General features: G+C 43.0%; 1 protein-coding gene across 5 annotated transcripts in view; it reads left to right on the top strand.

Moving 5' to 3' along the window:
• The window catches only part of POR (cytochrome p450 oxidoreductase), a 158,718-nt gene that overhangs the window by 73,673 nt on the left and 60,475 nt on the right, over positions 1-24,570 (top strand). For 4 of the 5 annotated variants that reach the window (XM_068264845.1, XM_068264842.1, XM_068264843.1 and 1 more), the window contains exon 2: positions 3,446-3,649. In XM_068264845.1, coding sequence (XP_068120946.1) covers positions 3,462-3,649 — 188 coding nt within the window. In that variant the 5' untranslated portion in view covers positions 3,446-3,461. Of the gene's footprint in view, positions 1-3,445; positions 3,650-23,435; positions 23,803-24,570 lie in introns of those variants that run through there. The other variant, XM_068264847.1, reaches the window with a different exon arrangement.

Here is a 24,570-nt window from a genome sequence, read left to right as displayed (position 1 = left end):
TAGAGGCTGTTTGAATCCAGCACAACTGTTTTTGTAAAGCACACTGAAAGCCTTTATCTATCTGAAATATTTTCAGAATTGAGCTCGGGATGTTTTGGCCATGGCTTTGGCAGAGTAACGTTAGATATTGCGGCAGGAGTTTATGTGAGGTGATGTGAGACGTGCATATTCGTTTATAGCAGTCTGCGTGACCATTGAGCTCTCATTGACATTATTTAAGCTGATCTGGTTTTTATGAGGAGTTTTATCTGTATTTGTTGGGGATTACATTGATATCTGTGCAGCTTAAATATATGGTCAATAAAGTTTATTAAATTGTGTGGGAGTACTCAGTTAATTTAATTAGAATAAGTTATGCTTTATAATCGTGCTATTTATCAGCACCCTTCTGCCCCCTGTAACCACTCTATGATTAAAGTGACCCTGAACACAACTAAGTGCTGCCAGGCAACTGGCATTGTTTAAAAGGAAATAAATGTCAGCCTCCATATCTCTCTCACTTCAGTTGTCTTAACAGGGCAGAGTGTGGATTCTAAACTGTAACTCTTGCAGTCTTCAGGCCCGGTTCACACTGGATGGATCAAAAACTGATCCGTGTAAAAACAAATCTGTGAAATGGATTTATTTTTATTGGGCATCAGTTTTTGATCTGGGACCTGCCGATCCATTAGTAATAGATCAATGCGACTGCGACAATCTAGAAAAATCGCCCCCCCCCCAAACTAACGTTCCATTCGGCAGAGCAATGTCAACAGATCTTATTGATCCATTCCGTTCACATCAGTTAAGATCAGTTCCGTTACGGCCCGCTAAATTTATGCATGTGTGAACTAGGCCTAAAAATGAAGCCATTAAAATGAAAATAAAAATTATTCACCATTTTGCTAATGTTATATTTATGATTTGTACTACATATAGTTAATTCTCATAAGTTTATTTTCCTCTGGAAGCTAATTTTGCCTCTGGAATGACTTTGTTGTTGTTGATGGAAGACTTTCTCCTTTTAATCTGCCATGACCCTTAGTCCTTTGGCTACCTCCTAGTATCTTTTGTGTTGGTTAAATATTGAACCAGCCTTGAACTTGTGCACACTTTGTGCATGTCAGTTTTACAGGACAATTTCTCATTTGACATACTTACAACAGCTTCATCTTTGGCACTCCACATGACAAATGTAAACTGATGTCACTGTGTTCTTCTAAAGCCTTTCTTCCGATTAGTCATCAGAAGACAAGGACATTTGCAGGACATAGTGATGGCAATCTGGAAAATTACAAAATCAAAAGGTTGTAAATGGCTTGTTTTAGCTTCGGAGTCCATTTAAAAAAAAATTAAAAAAAAATCTATGCTTAGTTTGTAAATATTCTACTTATGCTGGATACACATGTTACGTTTTCCCACTCGATTATCCCACTTGGTCGTTTTCTCTGCTCGATTCTGCGCTTGATTCGCTTATCTTTGCTCGTTTTTCTTATCTATTTCCATTCACGTCTATGAGAAATCGAGTGCAGAATCGATCGGAAGGAATATTGGACATGCCATATATTATCTATCTGATCCATCTATCGAGCAGAAAATCGTACCACGTGTACCCAGCATAAAGATGTACGGGGGATGTTGTTTTGTGTTTTTTGTTTTAAGTGTTGATGTTCGTATTCGGTATAGTGAATTCAAACACCTGAATATGCAGGGCCCCTGCTGTTCAGCACCCGGATAAGCGGACACGGTCAGGGGGAGTTTACTGCCCTCCATGTTACATTGTGCTTCACGGAACTTTATACTTCCCAGTGTTCTCCCCAGAATTTTTTTTCCAGCTAGGTAGAATGAAAATGTAGCCTGGTGGGGTGTGAGGGGGAATGCAGGGCCGATGCAATTCTGCTTACAGCATAGGAAGAGGATGAGGCGGCAGTGACAGCCAGGCACTCACCAAAATTAGCCGGGTAATGCACCTGGCTAGAAGAGCATGGGGAAGAACACGGCTTCCTCCTCCCAAACCGGAATGAGGAAGTATCTGAGTCATGTGAAACACAACATGATGTGCAGGGTAATTAACTCCCACTGACTATGTCCATCAGCTCATTTGGGTTCTGAACAGTGTCAGTCTGGAGCGTACGGGTGTTCGAATTCACTATACCGAATTAGAACATCAACATTATTCAAGAGGCCTATTTTTAAAGCGCTGTATACATGCTCAATGAAACTGTCAAGGTCCTCTGCTGAGAATGCAGCTTTTATACAGCAGTCCCCAACCCATCTAGACCACTTGGCCAGCGATACGACCTGACAGAGAGCGATGTCTGCACAGCCTAGAGCCTCCCAATGTCGACCAGGTGATTGGGGCCCAATCCCTATCGGGCAAAATCGGTTGAGTGTGTCTACATGGCTTATTGGTGGTAATCAAGGGATAGCTGAAATACTGTTATATCTGCAGAAATAATTTTTCTGCCAAACTGATCACTAGATCTATAAAAAGTGACAATAGCTTTGCACTGTGTACTGCAACATGAAGATTTTTCTATAAACCACAAACTGAACATTTTGGAGAGTGTTTTGAGGTGGCAGCTTGGTGATGGCTGTATTTGGTTTGGCTTTTGTTAAGAGCAATGTTTGCATGGAAATTACGTATTGTACCCATGTTTGTCATATTTGCTTTACTTTACCATGGTGTTTTTTAGCATAATCTTAGCATGCATTGGGTAACTTCTACCCAGAACTGGCCTAGCAGTTTGTGCACAAAAGTAGTAGGGAGTGTGATATCCTTTGTTCACACTTCATACGCTGCCATGTGCATTTCTGCAATGTGTATGGTGTGCGACATGAAAGAACATCAGAAGCACATAGACTACACTGTCAGGCGTTCACACTGCTACCTTTATTTTTGGCAAAACGCAGTGCTTACCCATTCACTGTAATGAATGGGATTAGCATCTCAACGCAAATAGTGTACAATCACGTGTTGCGTTTCATTCGAACAGCTAGCTGCATTTGCTAGTGTTGTGTATGTGTGTGTGTGTGCTAGTATGTTTGATGTGAAGGTGTTGGTGTTTTGTACCAAAAGTGTTAGGCATATACATTCGAGTAAATAAAGGTGCATAGTTCCTTAACTTTTTATACTCTAGTTAGAAAATCCCCAGACTCTAGTGTGACTCCTTAGTGACTTCTGAACAAAAACATTCTGCATCTCTTTACTGGTACAAATTGTTTATTTTCCATCCCTAATGATCATTGCATAGGGAAAATGTCTGTATCCAAACTTGGAAGGCAGTATCTATGTACAGATGCAGGTTTTATAACCAGCCATTGATTGGTATGGCTCCCAGACGTTTCCCATGTAACGTGATAATTTTTCTAAGTGCCATTTCTTTTGAACATCCTTTTATTATTGATTTCCTTAGTCAAGTATGTTAATGTGTTACTTGAATTTTTTTTTTTTTTTTTTTTTCAGTACCAGTGATTTAAAAATGGCTGATTCCTGTGTTAACCAAGACACCTGTCATGCAGAGGAAGGGAGCAGTTCTACCGAAGAAGCCATGTTTAGTATGGCAGACATGTTCCTTTTCTCTCTCGTTGTCGGCTTGCTGACCTACTGGTTCTTTTTCCGCAAGAAGAAAGAGGAGACTGTGGAATTTACCAAAATTCAGACTACAGTGTAAGTGTTAAAATGTTTTACTTTTTCTCATCATTGATACTAATGTGATTGATTACGTGAAATTCCGCCTTTGCAAGTCTTTTGCAATTTAATATTATTGAAAATCCATCTTTATAGCCTGCTGTGCATGTATTTAAAGTGTACCTGAGATGGGCCAATGAAAAAATTTGATACTGGCGTTTCTTCCAGCCCCATTTGCAGCAATGAGTGCCTCCAGTCTCTCACGCTATTGGTTCTGGTAACCAGGCTCCGTCGCGCCAGTTGGCTTTTCTCCGCATGCGTGGAGGAGCTGGTTATTGGGTCAGGCCTGGCCGGGTCGGCGGCTGCTAGGGAGGGGACCCTGGGAGAATGGCTTGGAGCGGAGCTGCAGCAAGGGACACATAGGCTTGCAGGGGCTGGAAGAAGCCCCAGGTAAGTAGATCTGATTTGTTTTTTTTCAGTTGCATGATGTTTCCTTTCCTGTTTGAGGCTGGGCGATCACTTTCCCGCCCCCCCTTTTCCCCACTAGGGGAGATGTCCTGCTGGGGGTCTGATCGCCGCCGCTCTGTGTGGCCGAGCGGGGGAGGCTCCTCAAAGCCCCCCTCCGCAGCGCTATTCCCCCCTCTCCTGCTCACTGTGGGCGGCACAGGACGGCGATCTGTCCTGTACCGCCTCTAATAGGCTTCAGTCTATCAGACGGTGGCGATCCCCGGCCAATCAGAGGCCGGGAATCGCCGATCTCCTTTACGGCGCTGCTGTCGCAGGATGTAAACACGGGATTTTTTCCCCGCATGTTTACATTTCGCCTGTGAGCCGCGATCGGAGGCTTGCAGGCTGTTCATGGAGACACCCTCCGTGAACTGACATGGAAACCCACAAACGACCAGCCGCCGCCTATCGGCGTTAGGTGGTCGTTATGTGGTTAAAGAGGAACTCCAGTGAAAATAATGTAATAAAGTGCTTAAGTTTTACAATAATTATGTATAAATGATTTAGTCAGTGTTTGCCCATTGCAAAAGCTTTCCTCTTCCTGATTTACATTCTGACATTTATCACATGGTGACATTTTTACTGCTGGTAGGTGATGTCAGTGGATGGAGTTGCTGCTTGCTTCTTTTGGCAGTTGGAAACAGCCGTAAACAGCTATTTCCCACAATGCAACAAGGTTCACAGACTGGAAACTGCCAGGATCATGGTCCTCAGTTTCCTGTGGGAGGGGTTTCACCACAATATCAGCCATACAGAGCCTCCTGATGATCAGTTTGTGAAAAGGAATAGATTTCTCATGTAAAAGCGGTATCGGCTACTGATTGGGATGAAGTTCAATTCTTGGTCAAGGTTTCTGTTTAAGGGTTTTTCCCCTAAAACACCAGCGCAATTTTCACATTTCAGCATTGTGTCCATTCATTCAGCAATCAGTTTATCACTACTTATCATACCAAATGACATATACAGTGCTTTTTTTTTTTCACCACAAACTAGGCTTTCGTTGCGTGGCACTTTTTTTTTTTTTTTGCTAAGAATTTTTTATTTTATATGCATTTAAATGAATAAGAAGAAAAAAAATGAAAAAATAATTCTTAGTTTTCAGCTAATATATAGTTTTAAAATAAAACATGCTACTGTAATTAAAACCCACACATTTTATTTGCCCATTTGTCCCTGTTATTACACTGTTAGCCTCAGTAGCGGTAATCCCGAGTCAGGGTCGGGATGGAAATCTGCAGCACAGAGTGGTAATCTTGTGCCTGAGTGAGTTATTTGCAGGAGCTGCTGCAGATCTCTCTGTGGTATCCTAATAATTTTTTTTTTTTTTTAGGGTCTAAAAGCTTGTGAAAAAATTTCATGGCTTTTAGACCCTAAGGCTGCTTTCACAGTGGGGCGTTACAGGCGCACGTTAGAGCAGCCTGTAACGCAGCCCACCGCACAGTAACGAAAAATCAATGGGCTGTTAACAGTGCCCACGTTGCGTTACATTGTAACGCTGCACGTTCTTGGAAAGTGCAGCATGCTGTGCGTTATACTGGGCTTTTGCTGCGTTAGACTGCTTGCACATGCTCAGTGACTAGCCACATGGCTAATTAATATTCACTGCACTGCGGCGACGTAACCTGGACTCTGGAGTGGCTGTTCTATCAGTATAGATAGAACGAAAACCGCGCACCAAGAGCCGCATAACGCGGCTCAATCTGACGTCCAACTTCAACACCACCATGCATTGTGTTAGGGGCACGTTATGCGATCTTAACGTCCCCTACAACGCAACGTCTTGGTGGGAAAGAGGCCTAAATCCAGAAATAATCATAATGCCAGGGAGATTAAAATATGTCCCTTGTACAATGTATGATGACCATATTCTATTTGGAAATAACTGTATTTTTCCATTTTGTGTGCTGTATCAATAATGTAGGCCATTATTTGCAATAACAGTGATACACCCTCATAACGTACATATTTTAAAAGCAAACTACCTAACATAACAATATATGTATTGTTGTACAGAAGACTGCTGCGCTCTCCAGACCTGCAATAACATATAAGCTCCACATGGGTAATACTGTTCAAATTTATGCAACTCCTCCACACCACCAGTGGCTTGTGCTCCCCAGGTGACAGTCTCTTCAATACACCTGAACAAACAAAAGGAGAGCCACCCCTTTAAATAAAGATTGGTGCAACTCGCGGTAGCAAGGAGCCTGTAGCCTAATTTCAATTATAGCCAATGATTCAATAGGAAGGACTACTGTCTCAATGCACATACAAAATCTTTTTAATTAAAGCCTTGGCTACATGAAAATCGCACAACATGTTTAAAAACATCCACAATTTTAAAAACAACAGTACCTGGCCAGGATATGCGCGCTTAACTCTAAAGGGACAAGATTAGGTTTTATGCAAGGTGTAGTCGCCCAGCCGCAGCCTATTGCAGAAAACACCCTGCTACCTCAATCTATTAGTCCTCAGCCATCACCAGAACACCGCACACACTGTGTAATGCTTCTATTTCTGGCTTCCCATAGCTGGTTTGGTTGGCAACTGCAATGTGTGAGGGCTTTCAATTCGACTACAGATTATAGCATAGCAGTCAGCATGGCAGTCAGTTCAGGCAATGACATATGCAGACAGGGGGTCATAAATGGCAATGAGCCTCCACAACATGGCGATATCGTTTGGCTGTCAGCCTATGATACTTGCGCACAATGGTTGGTGAGCTCCAGCTCACAGGGCCCTTCCGTTGTCCGCAGTGCACTGAATGTATCCAACTGTCTTCGTTGCTGTTCTGAGATTGGCTTCCTTCTGCTGAGGCCTCAGCGCTGCTAATGCTTCCATTCAACTCCTTAGCTAGGAGCCGGATCAGCGTGTGTTTGGTGTTTACACGTGGGGACACCGCGCGAGCACTCCTGCGGTAGCCCCGCCCACCGACGCGTTTCGCCCCGCCCACGGGGCTTTCTCAAGGTGTTGAGTGGCAGCAGATCGTTCTCTTCCCTTATTATACCACTTGCTCACAGCTCACGCCCACTCAGCCTCAGCGCTGCTGATACTTATTGTACATACTGCACATAACATGGAGGACGGCTGGATTTCGGTAGGGGACGCATTGCTGCCCTGGCATTGCTCCATTATATGGCAAATGTCAGAGATTTCGGAATGATTTGTTCACTTATTATATCACATATGTACATGGAACTTTTCTTGGATGATTCATTTATGTTACGCATACACAGGAAATGAGAGTGGTCAAAACACACGGCTCACTTTTTGAAAACGGGCAACCGAGGGCTCATAAGAAGTATACTAGATTCAAGTCTGTATTTAGACCCCTTGGGGCAAGGGTCCCCAGACGATAAATCCACATCTGTTCGATTTTGTAAAGTTCTTTCTCTGTCGCCACCTCGGAAGGGTATTTGTTGTTTTATGATTCCTTTGAACCTCAGATCATCAGGTTTCCCCCCATGGTGCTCCATAAAGTGTTTGCCCAATGGGCTATCTAGGTCGCCGTTGCGAATGTTTCCAATGTGATCACCAATCCGTTTACTCAAACGATTTTTCGTCTTTCCTATATATAAAACAGCCAAACGATATCGCCATGTTGTGGAGGCTCATTGCCATTTATGACCCCCTGTCTGCATATGTCATTGCCTGAACTGACTGCCATGCTGACTGCTATGCTATAATCTGTAGTCGAATTGAAAGCCCTCACACATTGCAGTTGCCAACCAAACCAGCTATGGGAAGCCGGAAATAGAAGCATTACACAGTGTGTGCGGTGTTCTGGTGATGGCTGAGGACTAATAGATTGAGGTAGCAGGGTGTTTTCTGCAATAGGCTGCGGCTGGGCGACTACACCTTGCATAAAACCTAATCTTGTCCCTTTAGAGTTAAGCGCGCATATCCTGGCCAGGTACTGTTGTTTTTAAAATTGTGGATGTTTTTAAACATGTTGTGCGATTTTCATGTAGCCAAGGCTTTAATTAAAAAGATTTTGTATGTGCATTGAGACAGTTCTCTTCAATACACCCGCCTCCCCTATCTCTAGATGCTCACCAGATATGAGCCACCTCAGCTCTCAGGTGGGTCTTAAGCAGAAGTTAATAGGCAGCTCTCTTAGCTCTGTAAGGGGAGGAAAGGAACTCCACATAGAGTAATACAGTTCAGGTATCAACACAACTTGTGCATCACTCCTATCAAACTCCACAATGTCACCAAGTGAATGTGTCACTCCACAACTGCAAGCCACACTTCTCACCAGATTCGGCCCACCTCTAGATTCAGGTGGAGACTGCGTTTGAATTACTTCCAATTAAACCACGAGCAATGCCTCTTTAAAGATCTTTCCTTTTAATCCGGTTAAAAATCTCAGTAAAAAGATAAAAAAGAATATAAAGTCACATAGCGTATTCTTGTCATAAAAGTTGCCTCTGTGCGCTCAAATTCAATACATCTCGCTTACGCGTCCAGAGTGTTTGTCAGCGTGTCACATAGTAAGCATGCCAATGCCCATCTGCTATGTCCGGAGGGCCTCTCGGGAATCTGCGCTCTCAGCTATCCGCGTTGTCCCGCTCCGCTCCTTCCCCCGGATCACAGGGTTATCCGCCGTGCACCGCAATGTAGATCGGTCGGTCCGCTTCCTGGTGTGCGCTCGACGTCAGATGTAGCTCTGCCCTACGCACGTTTCGTCCTCACGCCAGACTCATCAGGGGCTCTGCCTCCTGACGTCTGACGCCATATTAACATAGTGCCTCCTCGTTGGTGATTGGTGGATCACCAGTTTCAGCAAGATGAGCATTGTTTACAGTTTTAACTCAATACACCATATAAAATTCATACTATAAGACATAATTAAATTCCATATCCTAATTCCCCTTATAACTATGACAGTACAAGTGATAATTTCACTAATCCTATCTATCCAGTACACAGTTTTACGCCCTCTGGTGCCTGCTGAAAGTGTATACTGCTATTCCGAATGCATATACTGTGCATCTACCCTCTAGTGGCCTATTAAGATTATGCACATATTGATCTACTGCTTGAATAAACAGGGATTTAATTACCCTTTTAAATAATTTTAACAATTCCTCGCCTAACACCAGTGCTCATCAAACATGTCAATCCTCAACTGAGGCCTGATAACAGGGCCCAATAGGGTCCTTCTATAGGTGTGTCAATTTTAACCACAGGCTAGCATTGTGCAATACCACTAACATTAGTGAACTTATTAGCTTATTGATGCTTATACCAGCTCCATTCTACCTTCACCCTGTCGCATTATACACTAAAATTGTACAGTTCCAATGTAAATTAATCGTTAGAAATATGACAGTTGAGATCGAACTCTATGTTCAATCCCTCTGGAGTCAAAGTTTTAAGATTGAAAATCCATTTTCCTTCAGCTTTAGATATTTCCTTTGTGAGGTTTGATCCTCTCCATTTTTTGATGTATTTCTCTAGGGCCATAAACTTCAGTCCAGCCGGATCCTTATTGTGATGTATTCTGAAGTGATTTGAAACACTATGACTCTCCAGGCCTTTCTTGATGTTATTGACGTGTTCTCTGACACGCTTGAACAAATCTCTGGTTGTCAGCCCTATGTATTCCAGTCCACATGGACACCAGAGAATGTATACTACTCCTTTTGTCCTGCAAGTGATACACTGCTTGATCTTAAAAATCCTCCCAGTGTTCCTAGATGTAATCTGGTTACCCAGCATCCCTTGTGCTTCTCTGCACCCCATGCAGTTTCTACATGGGAAGAGTCCAGTACGTCCCAGCATGTCACCTCCTCCTAAATTGGGGGTTCTATGCAGCTTGACACCAGGGTAGACTTGATTGTTGGAGCCTTTCTGTAAATGAATTGCGGTTTAGTGGGCAAAACTTTTTTGAGTACTCCATCTGCCCTAATAATATTCCAATTTTTATTAATTAATTTCTCTAGATCTTTATGCTGCTGATTGAAATAAAAAATAATGGAGTACTCTTTGCTATCTTTAGCCCCTCCAACCTTATTTAGCAGCAGGTCTTGTCTGGGGAGTTTGCCCACCTTTAATCTCTCTGTCCTCAAGGTTTGTTCGTCGTACCCTTTCTCCAGAAATCTGAGTGTTTCACTTTGGGTCAAATAATGTTCCATATGGGTACAGTTCCGTCTTATTCTTACAAATTGGCCTCTTGGAATATTCTTAAGCCAATTCCTGTGATGACCGCTCGTAATCGGCATGTACCCGTTCCGATCTGTACTTTTAAAATATGTCTTGGTGGTTAGTTTATTATATTCTTTCTTAATCTGTAGATCTAAAAAGTCCACGTTCTCCTTTCTAATGGAAACTGTTATGTTAATTTCTGGCCAAATTCGGTTCAAATCCTCACAGAACTGTCCCAGCAACGTTTCTGAACCCCTCCACACAAAGAACAGGTCATCAATGAATCTTGACCAGGACACCACTTTATCATACAGTCGCATCTCTTGAACCTTCTTTTCCCATTCCCCCATGTACAGTTTGCTACACTTGGTGCAAATTTTGCCCCCATGGCACAGCCTGTCTGCTGTACATAATATGAACCATCATACCAGATCGCCGCTGGGAGACTGAAAGGGGAGCTCCGTCATCAGAGTGGAGATGCACGAGCATCGGCGTGCGCACTCTTGCAAGCCACATAAGAAACCATTCACGCCAATCGGCGTGGAGTGGTCCTGGTACTGCTTCCGAGTTCACACCAATTGGCGTGGAGCGGTCGGCAGGTAGTTAAAGGGGCACTACAGCGAAAAACTGTAAAATTTAAAATATGTGCAAACATACAAATAAGAAGTACATTTTTCCAGAGTAAAATGAGCCATAAATTTCTTTTCTCTTATGTTGCCGTCACTTACAGTAGGTAGCAGAAATCTGACGGAAGTGACAGGTTTTGGACTAGTCCATCTCTATATAAGGGATTCTCAGGGATATATTTATTTTCAAAAGCATTTAGTGAATAGCAGTTGCTCTGTCCAACTGCCAAAAAACTGTAGGGAGCAGGGAAGCTGGCCAGCATCATTGTTTAAATACTTTTCAGGGAATATCTTTATAAAGAATAAAAGCCTTGCTGAGAATCCCCTATGAAGAGATGGACTAGTCCAACACCTGTCACTTCTTTCAGATTTCTACTACCTACTGTAAGTGACAGCATTATAGTAGAAAAGTAATTTATGGCTTATTTTACTCTGGAAAAAATGTACTTCTTATTTGTATATGTTTGCACATACAGTGGCTTGCAAAAGTATTCGGCCCCCTTGAAGTTTTCCACATTTTGTCACATTACTGCCACAAACGTGAATCAATTTTATTGGAATTCCACGTGAAAGACCAATACAAAGTGGTGTACACATGAGAAGTGGAATGAAAATCATACATTATTCCAAACATTTTTTTACAAATCAATAATTGCAAAGTGGGGTGTGCATAATTATTCAGCCTCCTGAGTCAATACTTTGTAGAACCACCTTTTGCTGGAATTGCAGCTGCCAGTCTTTTAGGGTATGTCTCTACCAGCTTTTCACATCTAGAGACTGAAATCCTTGTCCATTCTTCTTTGCAAAACAGCTCCAGCTCAGTCAGATTAGATGGACAGCGTTTGTGAACAGCAGTTTTTAGATCTTGCCACAGATTCTCAATTGGATTTAGATCTGGACTTTGACTGGGCCATTCTAACACATGGATGGGTTTTGTTTTAAACCATTCCATTGTTGCCCTGGCTTTATGTTTAGGGTCATTGTCCTGCTGGAAGGTGAACCTCCGCCCCAGTCTCCAGTCTTTTGCAGACTCCAAGAGGTTTCCTTCCAAGTTTGCCCTGTATTTGGCTCCATCCATCTTCCCATCAACTCTGACCAGCTTCCATGTCCCTGCTGAAGAGAATCACCCCCAGAGCATGATGCTGCCACCACCATATTTGACAGTGGGGATGGTGTGTTCTGAGTGATGTGCAGTGTTATTTTTTTTTACGCCACACAAAGCGTTGTGCATTTTGGCCAAAAAGTTCCATTTTGGTCTCATCTGACCAGAGCACCTTCTTCCACATGTTTACGGTGTCCCCCACATGGCTTGTGGCAAACTGCAAATGGGAGTTCTTATGCTTTTCTGTTAACAATGGCTTTCTTCTTGCCACTCTTCCATAAAGGCCAACTTTGTGCAGTGCACGACTAATAGTTGTCCTATGGACAGATTCCCCCACCTGAGCTGTAGATCTCTGCAGCTCATCCAGAGTCACCATGGGCCTCTTGACTGCATTTCTCATCAGTGCTCTCCTTGTTCGGCCTGTGAGTTTAGGTGGACGGCCTGTAGCATGGATCGGAGGGGTTGGCCCTAGAGCTGCGCAGCCGCACTCACGGCAATGCGGACTGCGCAGCCCCGGCCAGCTCCGGCAGCCATATTAGGAGCGGCATGAGAGCCCGACCCGGCCTATGGGGTCGCGATCGCCACGGGGGGAGCTTTCAGGAAGGGGACCCGGCGGAACTGCACGGACGGAGTCCTCCGTGCATTTAAACATCTTGCAGGTACTTGACATTTTTAACGATTTTGGCCTCCTAAGTCCTTTAAAGATGGCTGCCAGTCTCGCTGCGCCTCTGCAGTTTGTATAGCTACGAGTGCTGTGAGGCCACGACCCCTCGGCACGGATGGGAGCGAGGACTCGGCAAAAAAAAACAAAAACTGGAGGATATGGATGGCGTCTCTGAGGCTAGAGAATGCAGCCAGGTATTTAACTTCTTTAACATTCTCGCCTCGGAAGTCCTTTAAGTTTTTCACACATGCAGTAGTGGTTCAGTAATATACTGAAAAATGTTGCTTCAGTTTACTTAGCTCTCCTTAGTAATGCTGGATACACACCATGCGTTTCCGCGTATCGATGCGTCCGTCGATACGCGTCGATTCGATTATTTCCGACATGTCCGATTCAAGCTTCGATGGATCATTAGGTCGATTTGCCATACTTTACATGGCAATCGACCTAAAAATAATCGAAAGTCGTTCGGAAATTCTCGGAAATAATCGAATCGACGCGTATCGACGGACGCATTCGACGCGGAAACTCATGGTGTGTATCCAGCATTAAGTAGAAGTCCCATCAGTGGAGTAGGTTTCTGCAGTAGTGTTGTCCGGATTATGAACGATTCGGATCTTTTTTTGTGAGTCTCATCATCCGGATCATCACAATGAATGATTCGGTTCACAGTGGATGAAACAGGAACTGCAGCTTTTGCCTGAGTGCCTGTTTTCAGTGTGCGAGTGAACCCCTCCCCCACCTCCTGTACAGCCTTTGTCAGCACAGTGGGAGGCAAGGGGGAGACAATACAGAGACTGTAGAAAGGGCAGAAAGCACATTTCCAGCCAGATCCCCAGTATGTGCACAAGCACACTCTTCCTGCTGCATCTCTCCCGTCCCCATTAGCACCCTCAATGTGCCCTCATTCTCCTGCACCTCTCACTCTGTTGCACCCCACACTCTGCCCCACCACCCTTCACTGTGCCCCCAGCACTCCTCAATCTGCTGCACCCCTCACTGTGCCCCCAGCACTCCTCACTCTGCTGCACCCCTGACTGGCGACAGCCTGTAGCGTAGATCAGGGGGGAGGCCCTAGAGCTGCGCAGCCGCACTCGTGTCTGTGTGGACTGCGCAGCCACGGCCGGCTCAAGCGGCCATTTTAATAGAGGCAGCCCGGGCCGTGGGGTCGGGAGCCGGCCTGGGGGGCTAATGAGCAGCTGGGACACAGTGGAACGGCACAGATGACGTCCTCCGTGCATTAAAATATCATGCAGGTATTTAACTTTTTTTTTTTACTATTTGGCCTCGTGAGTCCTTTAAAACAGAACTAAAAGTAAAATATATCAGTGACGTTGACACACAGCTTGCTATACTAGCAGCCAGGCTTCAACAGAATGTACAGTGCAGGGGAAGTCCAGTCGTGCTACTAATTTCACCCCAGTCTGCTTCCCTAGTAAAATGATTCAAAGATTTGGTTCAAAGATCTTTTCAATGATCCGATTCGAATCATCCGAATCCTTGAAAAGATCCGGACTTCCCATCTCTATAATCTGCAGTAAACTGTGCAGACTTGTCTGCATGAACAGTTCCTGTGTCCTGTGACCACATGCTAGAGAGTAAAAGGCTTCCTGCTTCCTTTTAGAAGTGAATTCATGCCACCAGAGGGAGCCCTTCTGTATATCAGTATAAAGAGCTGCAAATCTACAGGGATACAGAAAAGCCTCTTATTTCTTCTGCTCTGTGGTTCTCAATTCCTGCCAGTCATGGTATTGGATCAAATGGTGTGAGTAACAGGACAGGGAGGCTTTTCCTATTGACTCTTTGCATTAGTATACCAATGTTACTGCATACTAATTGCTAGTCACCAAAAGATCAAAGCTGGTCTCAAATGCCAAACATTTTACTTGTTTTACTGAGCATTGCAGCGCTGGGTCCCCAGCTCAAATCACAGCCAGGACACTATCTGTGTGGCGTTTGTATGTTTCGCCATGTCTGCATAGGTTTCCTTTGGATACTATCCCACATCCCAAAAACCTACAGGTAAGTTAATTGGCTTCCCCCTAAATTGGCCCTAGACTACAATAGACATAGGAATATGGTAGGGATTAGATTGCGAGTTCCTTTGAGGGACAGTTATGCTGGGCATACACTGCTCGATTTTGCCGCTCGATCGTTTCGATGCCTGATTCCACGGTCAATTCTCTTATTTTCTGCTCATTTTTCTTATTTTTTTCCATTCACTGCTATCTGGAATCGAGCCGTGAAACGATCGGGCGGAAGATTGGACATTATCTATTGTGCCATCTTAATGACTCAAAATCAAGCCGTGTATGCCGAGCATAAGTGACATGACTATATACTCTGTAAAGTGATGCGTTAGATGTCGGCGCTATATAAATAATAATTTGTCCAAAATGCTACATTTTAATGCGGTAACAACCTTAGTGAATTGGTGTTTAGCAAGATGTTGGCTAATAGTTTAAAAGGATCAGCATGACAGCCAGGCAATGTGCATTGTTTAAGGCTACTTGCACACTAAGACGTTGCGTTAGGTGCCACATTAAGGTCGCATAACGTGCACCTAACGCGACGCCTGGTGCTCTTCTATGTGGACGTCAGAGTGAGCCGCGTTGTGCAGCTCACTCTGGCGTCCGTGATGCGTACTCTTGGACGCATGCGGCATCACGTGGTCCCGCCGGCCAATCACCGTACAGAGCGGCCGCTCCAGGAAGTAAACACTGCACGTCACAACGTGCAGTGAATATTAGCCATGTGCCTGGCCGCTCTCCGCTCCTCCCCAACATGACTGCGCATGTGCAGACAGTCTAACGCGGCTTAAGCCGCTCTAACGCCGTAGCATGCTGCAGTTTCGGCAGAACGTGCAGCGTTACATGTAACGCAACGTGGGCTGTGTGAACAGCCCACTTGTGTTACATTGCTGTGCGTTGGGGGAGCGTTATAGGCGCACTAACGTGCGCCTGTAACGTCCCTGTGTGTAAGCCTAAAGGGAAATATAGTACCCTCCATAGCCCCCCTCAGTTCAGGTGTCTTAACTCAGGAGCAGAGAACTCGTTGCTTTATTCACCTATGAATTTGACACGAATAGGTGATTTAGGGCCCGATTTACATAGCAATACCCATATACTGTGTTGCACTAATTCTGCAAGTGTGTTACTCTGCTGTCGTTAGTACTGGTACTATTGCCATGTGCCACCTGTGCACAGCAGTTTTACCGGGGTTGCGTGACTCAGGCCCTTAGTTCTAACAGCATAGATTTAGGATAGACTCTTTCCTTATGCTCAGACCTTAGACTGCCATTCTCTTATGTAAATGTATCCACCTTTCTGTTTTGTGGCCCTGTAGCCACATTTTGGCTTTCAATACGTATTCCAGATTTGTAACGGCTAGCTTTCTTGTATTACACAACTACAGATTTGTTTTTGGCTTCCATGCCACACGAAACTAGCAGAACTACAGAAATATGTTTGTTTAAGGGATTCCTTCTGGGTGAGGAGGCCCAGTGGGGAAGGCTCACATGTGAACTTCAGAACAGAATGGGATAAATGCCTCATAAAAAGGCACTCATGTTACAGGATGTGGGAATAGTGAAGAACTGTCAAGAATTCAGCTGCAGTTTTTAGCTCAGTGCTTTGTAACTTCTACTCTTTCTAATTCAGACCAACTTCCCTATTACATCTTTACAACACTTACTCTGAAAATGAAATCTTAGCCTACTGAAACAGCAGAACAGGAAAAGTGCAGTCTGTGTATTTACTGTTGCTTTTGTGACTAAGATCTCTAAAGCATTGTAGATAAACTCTCGGCTTGCAATGCCGAGTTCCTGCTTTACATCTGGGTCAGGACACTCTTTGCATGGTTTGTATGTTCTCCATCTGAATATGTAGGTTTCCTCTGGGCATTCCAGTTTCTTCTTACTTCTCAAAAAAATACAGATAAGTGAATTGGCTTTCCCCATAATTTTCCTTCCTGTATTTTCATATGTTTTTCTTGAGTTTCTTGAGCCTTCTGTGGACTTGACTGATGCCCTGTTTGTAGGTAGGCTAGCGAGTGAATCCGTAAGTCCTGGGGAATGCAGTGCTGCCCTAAACCATAGCTACACTAATCTGTGGTAATTGTAGGTTGCATAGTTTGCTTGGCATCTGTAGGAAGTCCGTACTATAAACAGGTCTCACAGCACTCCTATGTTGTTCATTAGCTAAGTACACAGTAGCAGCTGTTTTAGTATACCTGAAAGCGGGAGCAAGAAATCTTACAATTGTAAGATTTCTTGCTCTTACTTTCAGGTATACTAGAACAGCTGCTACTGAGCAAACCTAGTGCTGTGAGCTCCATAAAATGTTCTTAGTGTAGAGGTAAGAGCAAGGGTCTTTCAGAAAAAGTGTAAAAAAAAAAAAAAAAAAAATATGGGACAGGTGTTTGTTTTTTTTTTTTTTTTTTTTTAAATCCACTTAAATTATTGCTGACCAGCGTACCTATTCCATCCAAAAGCTCAAAATCTTACAAAAATACAGTTTAAATAGATCCTAAACCAAGTACAATTACTTAAAATAAACACATGATGTAACTGCAAATTGATATTACATACTTACCCTGTCGTCAGTTCCTCTCAGAAGTTCACCATTTTCTTCTAACAATTCCTTCCAGTTCTGACATTTTGTCAGAACTGAAATGTATCAGTTGCTGACCGTTATATATCCGTTGCTGTCATGTCATTCATAGCTGAAACGACAACTTATGTACCAGGTAATGTACTTGTTTCCCTATGGCTCAAGTGGGTGATATTACAGTTCAACAGCATGGCAGGGTTGTTTTGTATCTTTTGCAGCTGATTGCTGTTATAGTTCCTCAAAGCAGTATGCACAGCTTGTCACAGCTACATGTGTTGCATGTCTGTAATATATAGCAATTGACATAGACTACAATTGTTATGTTTTATAGGGGCTGCCTAATATCTGTGCTCAGCTTTATCCAGCAGCAGAAGTTATTCACAAGTCTGCACCTGCCTATAGACCTCGCCAGGTTATCTCATTGTGCATGCACATTCTAACTGCTCTTGGGATTTAAAGGGGAACTCCAGTGAACATTTTACTGTTGGCAGGTGATGTAGCTGCTGCATGGTTTTTGGCAGTTGGAAACAGCTGTAAACGGCTATTTCCCACAATGCAACAAGGTTCACAGACAGGAAACTGCCAAAAGTTTGAACTTTTCTTGTGGGAGGGGTTACTTGTGGGAGGGGTTTCACCACAATATCAGTCATACAGCGACCCCTGTTGATCTGTTTGTGAAAAGGAATAGATTTCTCATGTAAAATGGGGTATCAGCTACTGATTGGGATAAAGATCAATTTTGGGTCTGAGTTTCTCTTTAAGTATAGCATAAACCTAATGGCTGGGAATATAGCATTTTGGGGTTTATGACTGCGAACAATAAAGAAGCAGACAGCTGACTGTAAACGGGAGAGTTTCTTTCATCTCATGTTTAGGGGCTGCCTAACTGCCTTGTAGTATTCAATACTGGCATTGAATTGCTTCATTTAGTATATTGTGACCTACTGTAGTTTGCTTTATCAAGCAGTGTAATGTTCATGTTCTGGAATATGCCCTCCTCTGGTGTTAAGTGCATTTATGGCAAATTAAAAAAATAACCTGAAGGAAGAAAATTGTGCTCTATTCCCAAAGAAAGTTTCTGCATGTCCGCCGGTCACACTTTTTGTTCTCTTCAGTGCAGCAGTTGGTGTCTGAGTCAGTGTCCTATCACTTCTGGCCACAGGAAGTGTGAGTGAGTTGAACTGTTAAGCAAAGCTGCTCCCCCTTACGTCGGATGATGTTAATCACTAGAAGGGGGTAGCTATCTTGGAAAAAGCACCTGAAGGATCGCCCCTTCAGTCTCTGTGGTGTTAGGGAAAAGAAAGCTTCAGAGTGGAGAGAAACTTGCTGTCTACCTACCTTCTGGATATGTGAAGCATTACCTCCCTATCTGATTGCCTGTCTGCATGAACATTAACAGCTGTACACACATGCAGCTTAGGTTGTATAAAACCATGACACTCCCCAACAACATCTTGGCATTCAGACATGCTGGAATATTGTGTGCCTGATCACTATTGTTATGCACCACACAAGTGTCGGCAGCCTGTTCCAGCTCATTCAGCACCTTCTTATTTCATTCACACAAAGCACACAGCTCCGTCAGTGTGTTTCTATAGCGATCACAACTGTCACCTAAAAACAATCTGTAAAGAGATATATATATAGATATAGATATAGATAGAGAGATAGAGATATCTATATAGATATATATATATATATATATATATATATATATATATATATATATATATATATATATATATATATATATATATATATATATATATATATATAGATATAGATATAGATATAGATATAGATATAGATATAGATATAGATATAGATATAGATATAGATATAGATATAGATATAGATATAGATATAGATATAGATATAGATATAGATATATAGATATATATATCACAAACCAGGAGAATTATTGCCCACAGTAGACCTCTCAGAGAAATATCCCAAGCGTACATTAAAATACTCAAGAGTATAAAAAGTGTATTGTCTATGACAATATAAACCACTTTTAAAGGTTACATTTTTTTTTTATCGGCAAATACAAGGAAACTAGAAATTCGCTACACAAATATGCTGATAAACATAAGGCTAGCAGGCCATACATACTACTCCCTTAGATGACAAACACATGATTAATTAACCAACTCGCTCATTGTCTCTCATGTACTAATGCACTTCCTGCTGTTTTTGATTGTCCCAATTCCAAGCTGCATACGATTTGCATTCACTTGCATGTAAGCATGCATCTCATTGACCATCTCTACTGAACATTAGAGGTGATCTGTCGTATCAGATATTAATAATTCTGAGTTGATGCTATAGTTGCTTATTACTTAGTATTTATATATCGCTGGCAGTCATGTCACTAATTGTCCCTCAGAGAGGCTCACAATCTAATCCTTGCCATAGTCATATGTCCATCAGAGTTCTGGGCCAATTTAGGGGGAAGCCAATCAACTTATCTGTTTTGTTTCTGGGATGTCAAAGGAAAGAGTAGGGCCTGGAAAAAATCTACCCAGACACGGAGAGAACATACGATCTATGTGGAGATACAGTTTCCCTGAAAATAAGCCCTACCCCCCATAAAAACCCTAGCATAATTTTTTAGGGATTTTCAGGACACTTACAGTGGCTTGCAAAAGTATTCGGCCCCCTTGAAGTTTTCAACATTTTGTCACATTACTGCCACAAAGCTGAATCAATTTTATTGGAATTTCACATGAAAGACTAATACAAAGTGGTGTACACATGAGACGTGGAATGAAAATCCTACATGATTCCAAACATTTTTTACAAATAAATAACTGCAAAGTGGGGTGTGCATAAGTATTCAGCCCCCTTTGGTCTGAGTGCAGTCAGTTGCCCATAGACATTGCCTGATGAGTGCTAATGACTAAATAGAGTGCACCTGTGTGTAATCTAATGTCAGTACAAACACAGCTGCCATGTGTCAGCCTCAGAGGTTGTCTAAGAGAATATTGGGAGCAACAACACCATGAAGTCCAAAGAACACACCAGACAGGTCAGGGATAAGGTTATTGAGAAATTTAAAGCAGGCTTAGGCTATAAAAAGATTTCCAAAGCCTTGAACATCGCATGGAGCACTGTCCAAGTGATCATTCAGAAATGGAAGGAGTATGGCACAACTGTAAACCTACCAAGACAAGGCCATCCACCTAAACTCACAGGCCAAACAAGGAGAGCGCTGATTAGAAATGCAGTCAAGAGGCCCATGGTGACTCTGGACGAGCTGCAGAGATCTACAGCTCAGGTGGGGGAATCTGTCCATAGGACAACTATTAGTCGTGCACTGCACAAAGTTGGCCTTTATGGAAGAGTGACAAGAAGAAAGCCATTGTTAACAGAAAAGCATAAGAAGTCCCGTTTGCAGTTTGCCACATGCCATGTGGGGGACACAGCAACCATGTGGAAGAAGGTGCTCTGGTCAGATGAGACCAAAATGGAACTTTTTGGCCAAAATGCAAAACGCTATGTGTGGCGGAAAACTAACACTGCACATCACTCTGAACACACCATCCCCACTGTCAAATATGGTGGTGGCAGCGTCATGCTCTGGGGGTGCTTCTCTTCAGCAGGGACCGGGAAGCTGATCAGAGTTGATGGGAAGATTGGAGCCAAATACAGGGCAATCTTGGAAGAAAACCTCTTGGAGTCTGCAAAAGGCTTGAGACTGGGGTGGAGGTTCACCTTCCAACAGGACAACAACCCTAAACATAAAGCCAGGGCAACAATGGAATGGTTTAAAATAAAACGTATCCATGTGTTAGAATGGCCCAGCCAAAGTCCAGATTTAAATCCAATCGAGAATCTGTGGTAAGATCTGAAAACTGCTGTTCACTAACGCTGTCCATCTAATCTGACTGAGCTAGAGCTGTTTTGCAAAGAAGAATGGGCAAGGATTTCAGTCTCTAGATGTGCAAAGCTGGTAGAGACATACCCTAAAATACTGGCAGCTGTAATTACAGCGAAAGGTGGTTCTACAAAGTATTGACTCAGGGGGCTGACTAATTACGCACACCCCACTTTGCAGTTATTTATTTGTAAAAAATGTTTGGAATCCTGTATGATTTTCGTTCCACTTCTCACGTGTACACCACTTTGTATTGGTCTATCACGTGGAATTCCAATAAAATTGATTCATGTTTGTGGCAGTAATGTGACAAAATGTGGAAAACTTCAAGGGGGCCGAATACTTTTGCAAGCCACTGTAAAAACTAAGCCCTACTCCACATATAAACCTTAGTTACAGTTCATAAAGTCAATTGAAACAGTGTCCAGGCAGCTATAAATGTAAAAAATTAAAATCATTTGGCAATAAATGTAACATGACAAACAGACCATTCACCAAATGAGAGCAGACACCCACAAAAGAATCATACTCAGACTCTACGAGACCCAAGACAATAAAGCCCCATACACTCTGAACTCATACGTGGCAGTGGATAACACCGTACAGCAGTCTATGCTCGGCCTCTAGATCCATACCGCGCATCAATTATGCTGAGCAATGACCAGGGGAGTTGTCCTCTCCACACACCCCACTGCCGTGTTAGGTTACTCCTGCAGTCCATCTGTACAGTGTCTGCCCTGTGATGTCGCCCAAGGGGGTGGGTCCCAATCCCCGGCAAGCGGGTGTACGGGCGTTAAGGGTTGGCAAGTGATGGCTTATTGTTATACATAGAAAGAGGAAATTGACTCAATGATAAAGTTATGATGCAATTCAAGGTTTGGAAAGTTATGAAGATGTAACCAAGCTAGGGGCCCAGTGCACAAAGGCAAGCGTTGTTTGAATGCAATAGCTGCTGGATTTGCTTGGTCAGCCCATGGTGAACTATTTCTGGAATGGCCACAAAGGCCCATGCTTTGGGCGGCTGCTGGCCAACGGGCAGCTGAACATGGAAAAGGGGTTGTTGATTATTGAAGAAAAGCCAGCTTATTGAAAAGGGAGGTTGAAAATGGGTAGCAGGATATGCTAAATGGAGCAGTACTTAAGAGAGGGGCTGCTGTACGTAAATGTTACTCATGTGTGCAACATCACCCTACATGGAATGAGGGGAGCTGTTGCACATGGATAAGGAACAATGGGCCTGATTCATCAAGCTGTACTGCTCAGCAGCGCAGCTTAATGTGAAGGAGCACCCGCTTTGCCTCCCTTACATAGCAGCGCTCACTGCTATGTAAAAATTGTGCCGCCTTTAGTTGCGCACATTGTGTACATAGCAATGCGCGTAACTTTAACTGCGGGCAGTCCTAGGAAGTATCATTACCGCGATACTTCACTTGCAGCTGCTACTATGTTAATTTACATAGTTACAACTATGTACATTAACATAGTAGCGGGTGCGAGTGAAGTAACGATACTTAACAGAACTGCCCACAGTTAGCTACGCACGTTGCTATGTATGCAATGCATGTAACTAAGGAATGCACGCTCCTTACATAGCAGTGAGCGCTGCTATGTAAGGGAGGCAAAGCGGGGACTCCTTCACATTAAGCTGCGCTGCTATGCAGTGCAGCTTGATGAATCGGGCCCAATAAGTTGGCCTAGCAGCAGAAAAACTATAAATCTGGCCTTGCCTGTATGTAGGCTGTTACTTTTTCATACAGTAGCTCCTCAAGGCTGTTTGAGGGCTGTCTTATTCCCCCAGCCTCCAGCTTCCCATCAGTCTCACACTGGTGTTGAAACAAAAAAAAACCAAATAAAATGTGTTTAATAATGAAGTACTAAAAAAACATATTAATCTGCAAATGAAACCTAAAAGTTTCTTGAAAGGAAATATAGAAACCTTCCAAGAAGGGAAGGATTCATTTATTTTGGTTTTCCATTCACTATTTGCATATGAAGGCTGTAAAATGTATTTGTTGTGCATTTGTAATAACTGCAGGCCAAAATTGTCAGACATTTAAAAGGGCACAAACTTGTAAATGAGCGTGTAAATGGGAAGCCAGAAAGGGCATCCCGTCTGTGATACAGTTTCCCGGGAAACCAGATGGTGGCGGAAGGAAGGGGAGTGTGGGATTACTTATTCTACACAGATAAAGAGCAAGGAGAGGAAGAAAGGAGGAGGGGAGGAGAAGGAGCCAAGAAGCAGTGGATCTTGGGATCTTTCATTCTTCCTTCCCATTATTTTTTTCATTCTTGCCAGATGTGAAGGATTCTTTTTTTTCTTTTTTCTCTTTTCCTCCCTCTTGCTTTTTCTCTTGTGCTGCCTGAATGACTTGTAGGAGGGATGCTTTATAAAACATACTTAAGAACCAATTACCCAAATGGCTACAACAACATTTAATGCTTGCCTGTAGCAGCAGTCTGATCATCCAGACTGAGTTCTTGCTTTGAGAATGAAAAGACATTTGGACCTCCGGTTACTCGCTGCTGGGAATTTAATGTCTCTGGGGAATTCGTAAACACAAGGCTGTCTTAGCTAAGAAGAAAAGGTACTGCAGGATTGTAAAAAGATGGGATGCTTCAGCTCAGTCCCACAAGAGGATGTCAAAGTAGTTGGGTGAGTTTTGCGGCATGTCAGACCTGTTGGCTGGGATTGTAGTATGGGCCCTCGAATCTCTGCAGAGTGATCTGTATTTATGAACTTGTGGGGAAGGTATTGATGTAGCTGGGAAAGTTGGACTGAGCCTGACTTGGTTTTGTTTCCAAAGCCGTTTGAACTTGCTGCTCGTGAGAACACAAGTCTCATGTTTCCTCTCTCGGGGAGTGGAGCTGACATGCTCAGTCTGTTAATTCTGCTTCTAGGCGAAATTAAATAATCTCTGCATGGTTTGCTTAGAGGTTTTCTAAACCATTCTTTCTGTTGCGTAACTTTGTAATAAAAAAAAATCTCTTTTGCACCTTAAAAAAAAAAAAAAAAAAAAAAAAAAAAAAGCTGGTCTTCTAGTACTTTAGATTAGAAAAACAAGAAATAATCCAATAAAAAGTATGCTACTAGAAGCTTAAGTAGTTCCATACTTTATTTACATCTTAGTACTTTATTGCACGTTTTCTTATATCCCATTAGTGTCTACTTTTACAGAGTAGTCCAGAGAAAGATGCAGTTTGTGTTGTTGTGGTGTTAGTGTATTGTAGTGTTTGTATGTACAGTATGTGTTGAGAATTTTTTTCCCCTTTCCCCCCATGTGGTTATTAGTCATGGAGCCTAAGATGCTGTGAATACAAGGTGCCTACTTGTTTGTTAATACTTAATGAATTGCTTTGTAGATAACAGCAATGTAGATTGCTTAGGGAATACTTGAACATGGAAAGACTAGAGAAGCATGTT

This window comes from Hyperolius riggenbachi, unplaced genomic scaffold (genome assembly GCF_040937935.1).
Source record: "Hyperolius riggenbachi isolate aHypRig1 unplaced genomic scaffold, aHypRig1.pri scaffold_181, whole genome shotgun sequence".
NCBI classification, from domain to species: Eukaryota; Metazoa; Chordata; class Amphibia; order Anura; family Hyperoliidae; genus Hyperolius; species Hyperolius riggenbachi.
Note: the sequence above shows the minus strand (reverse complement) of the source record. Positions and strands in the feature narration are given on the sequence as shown.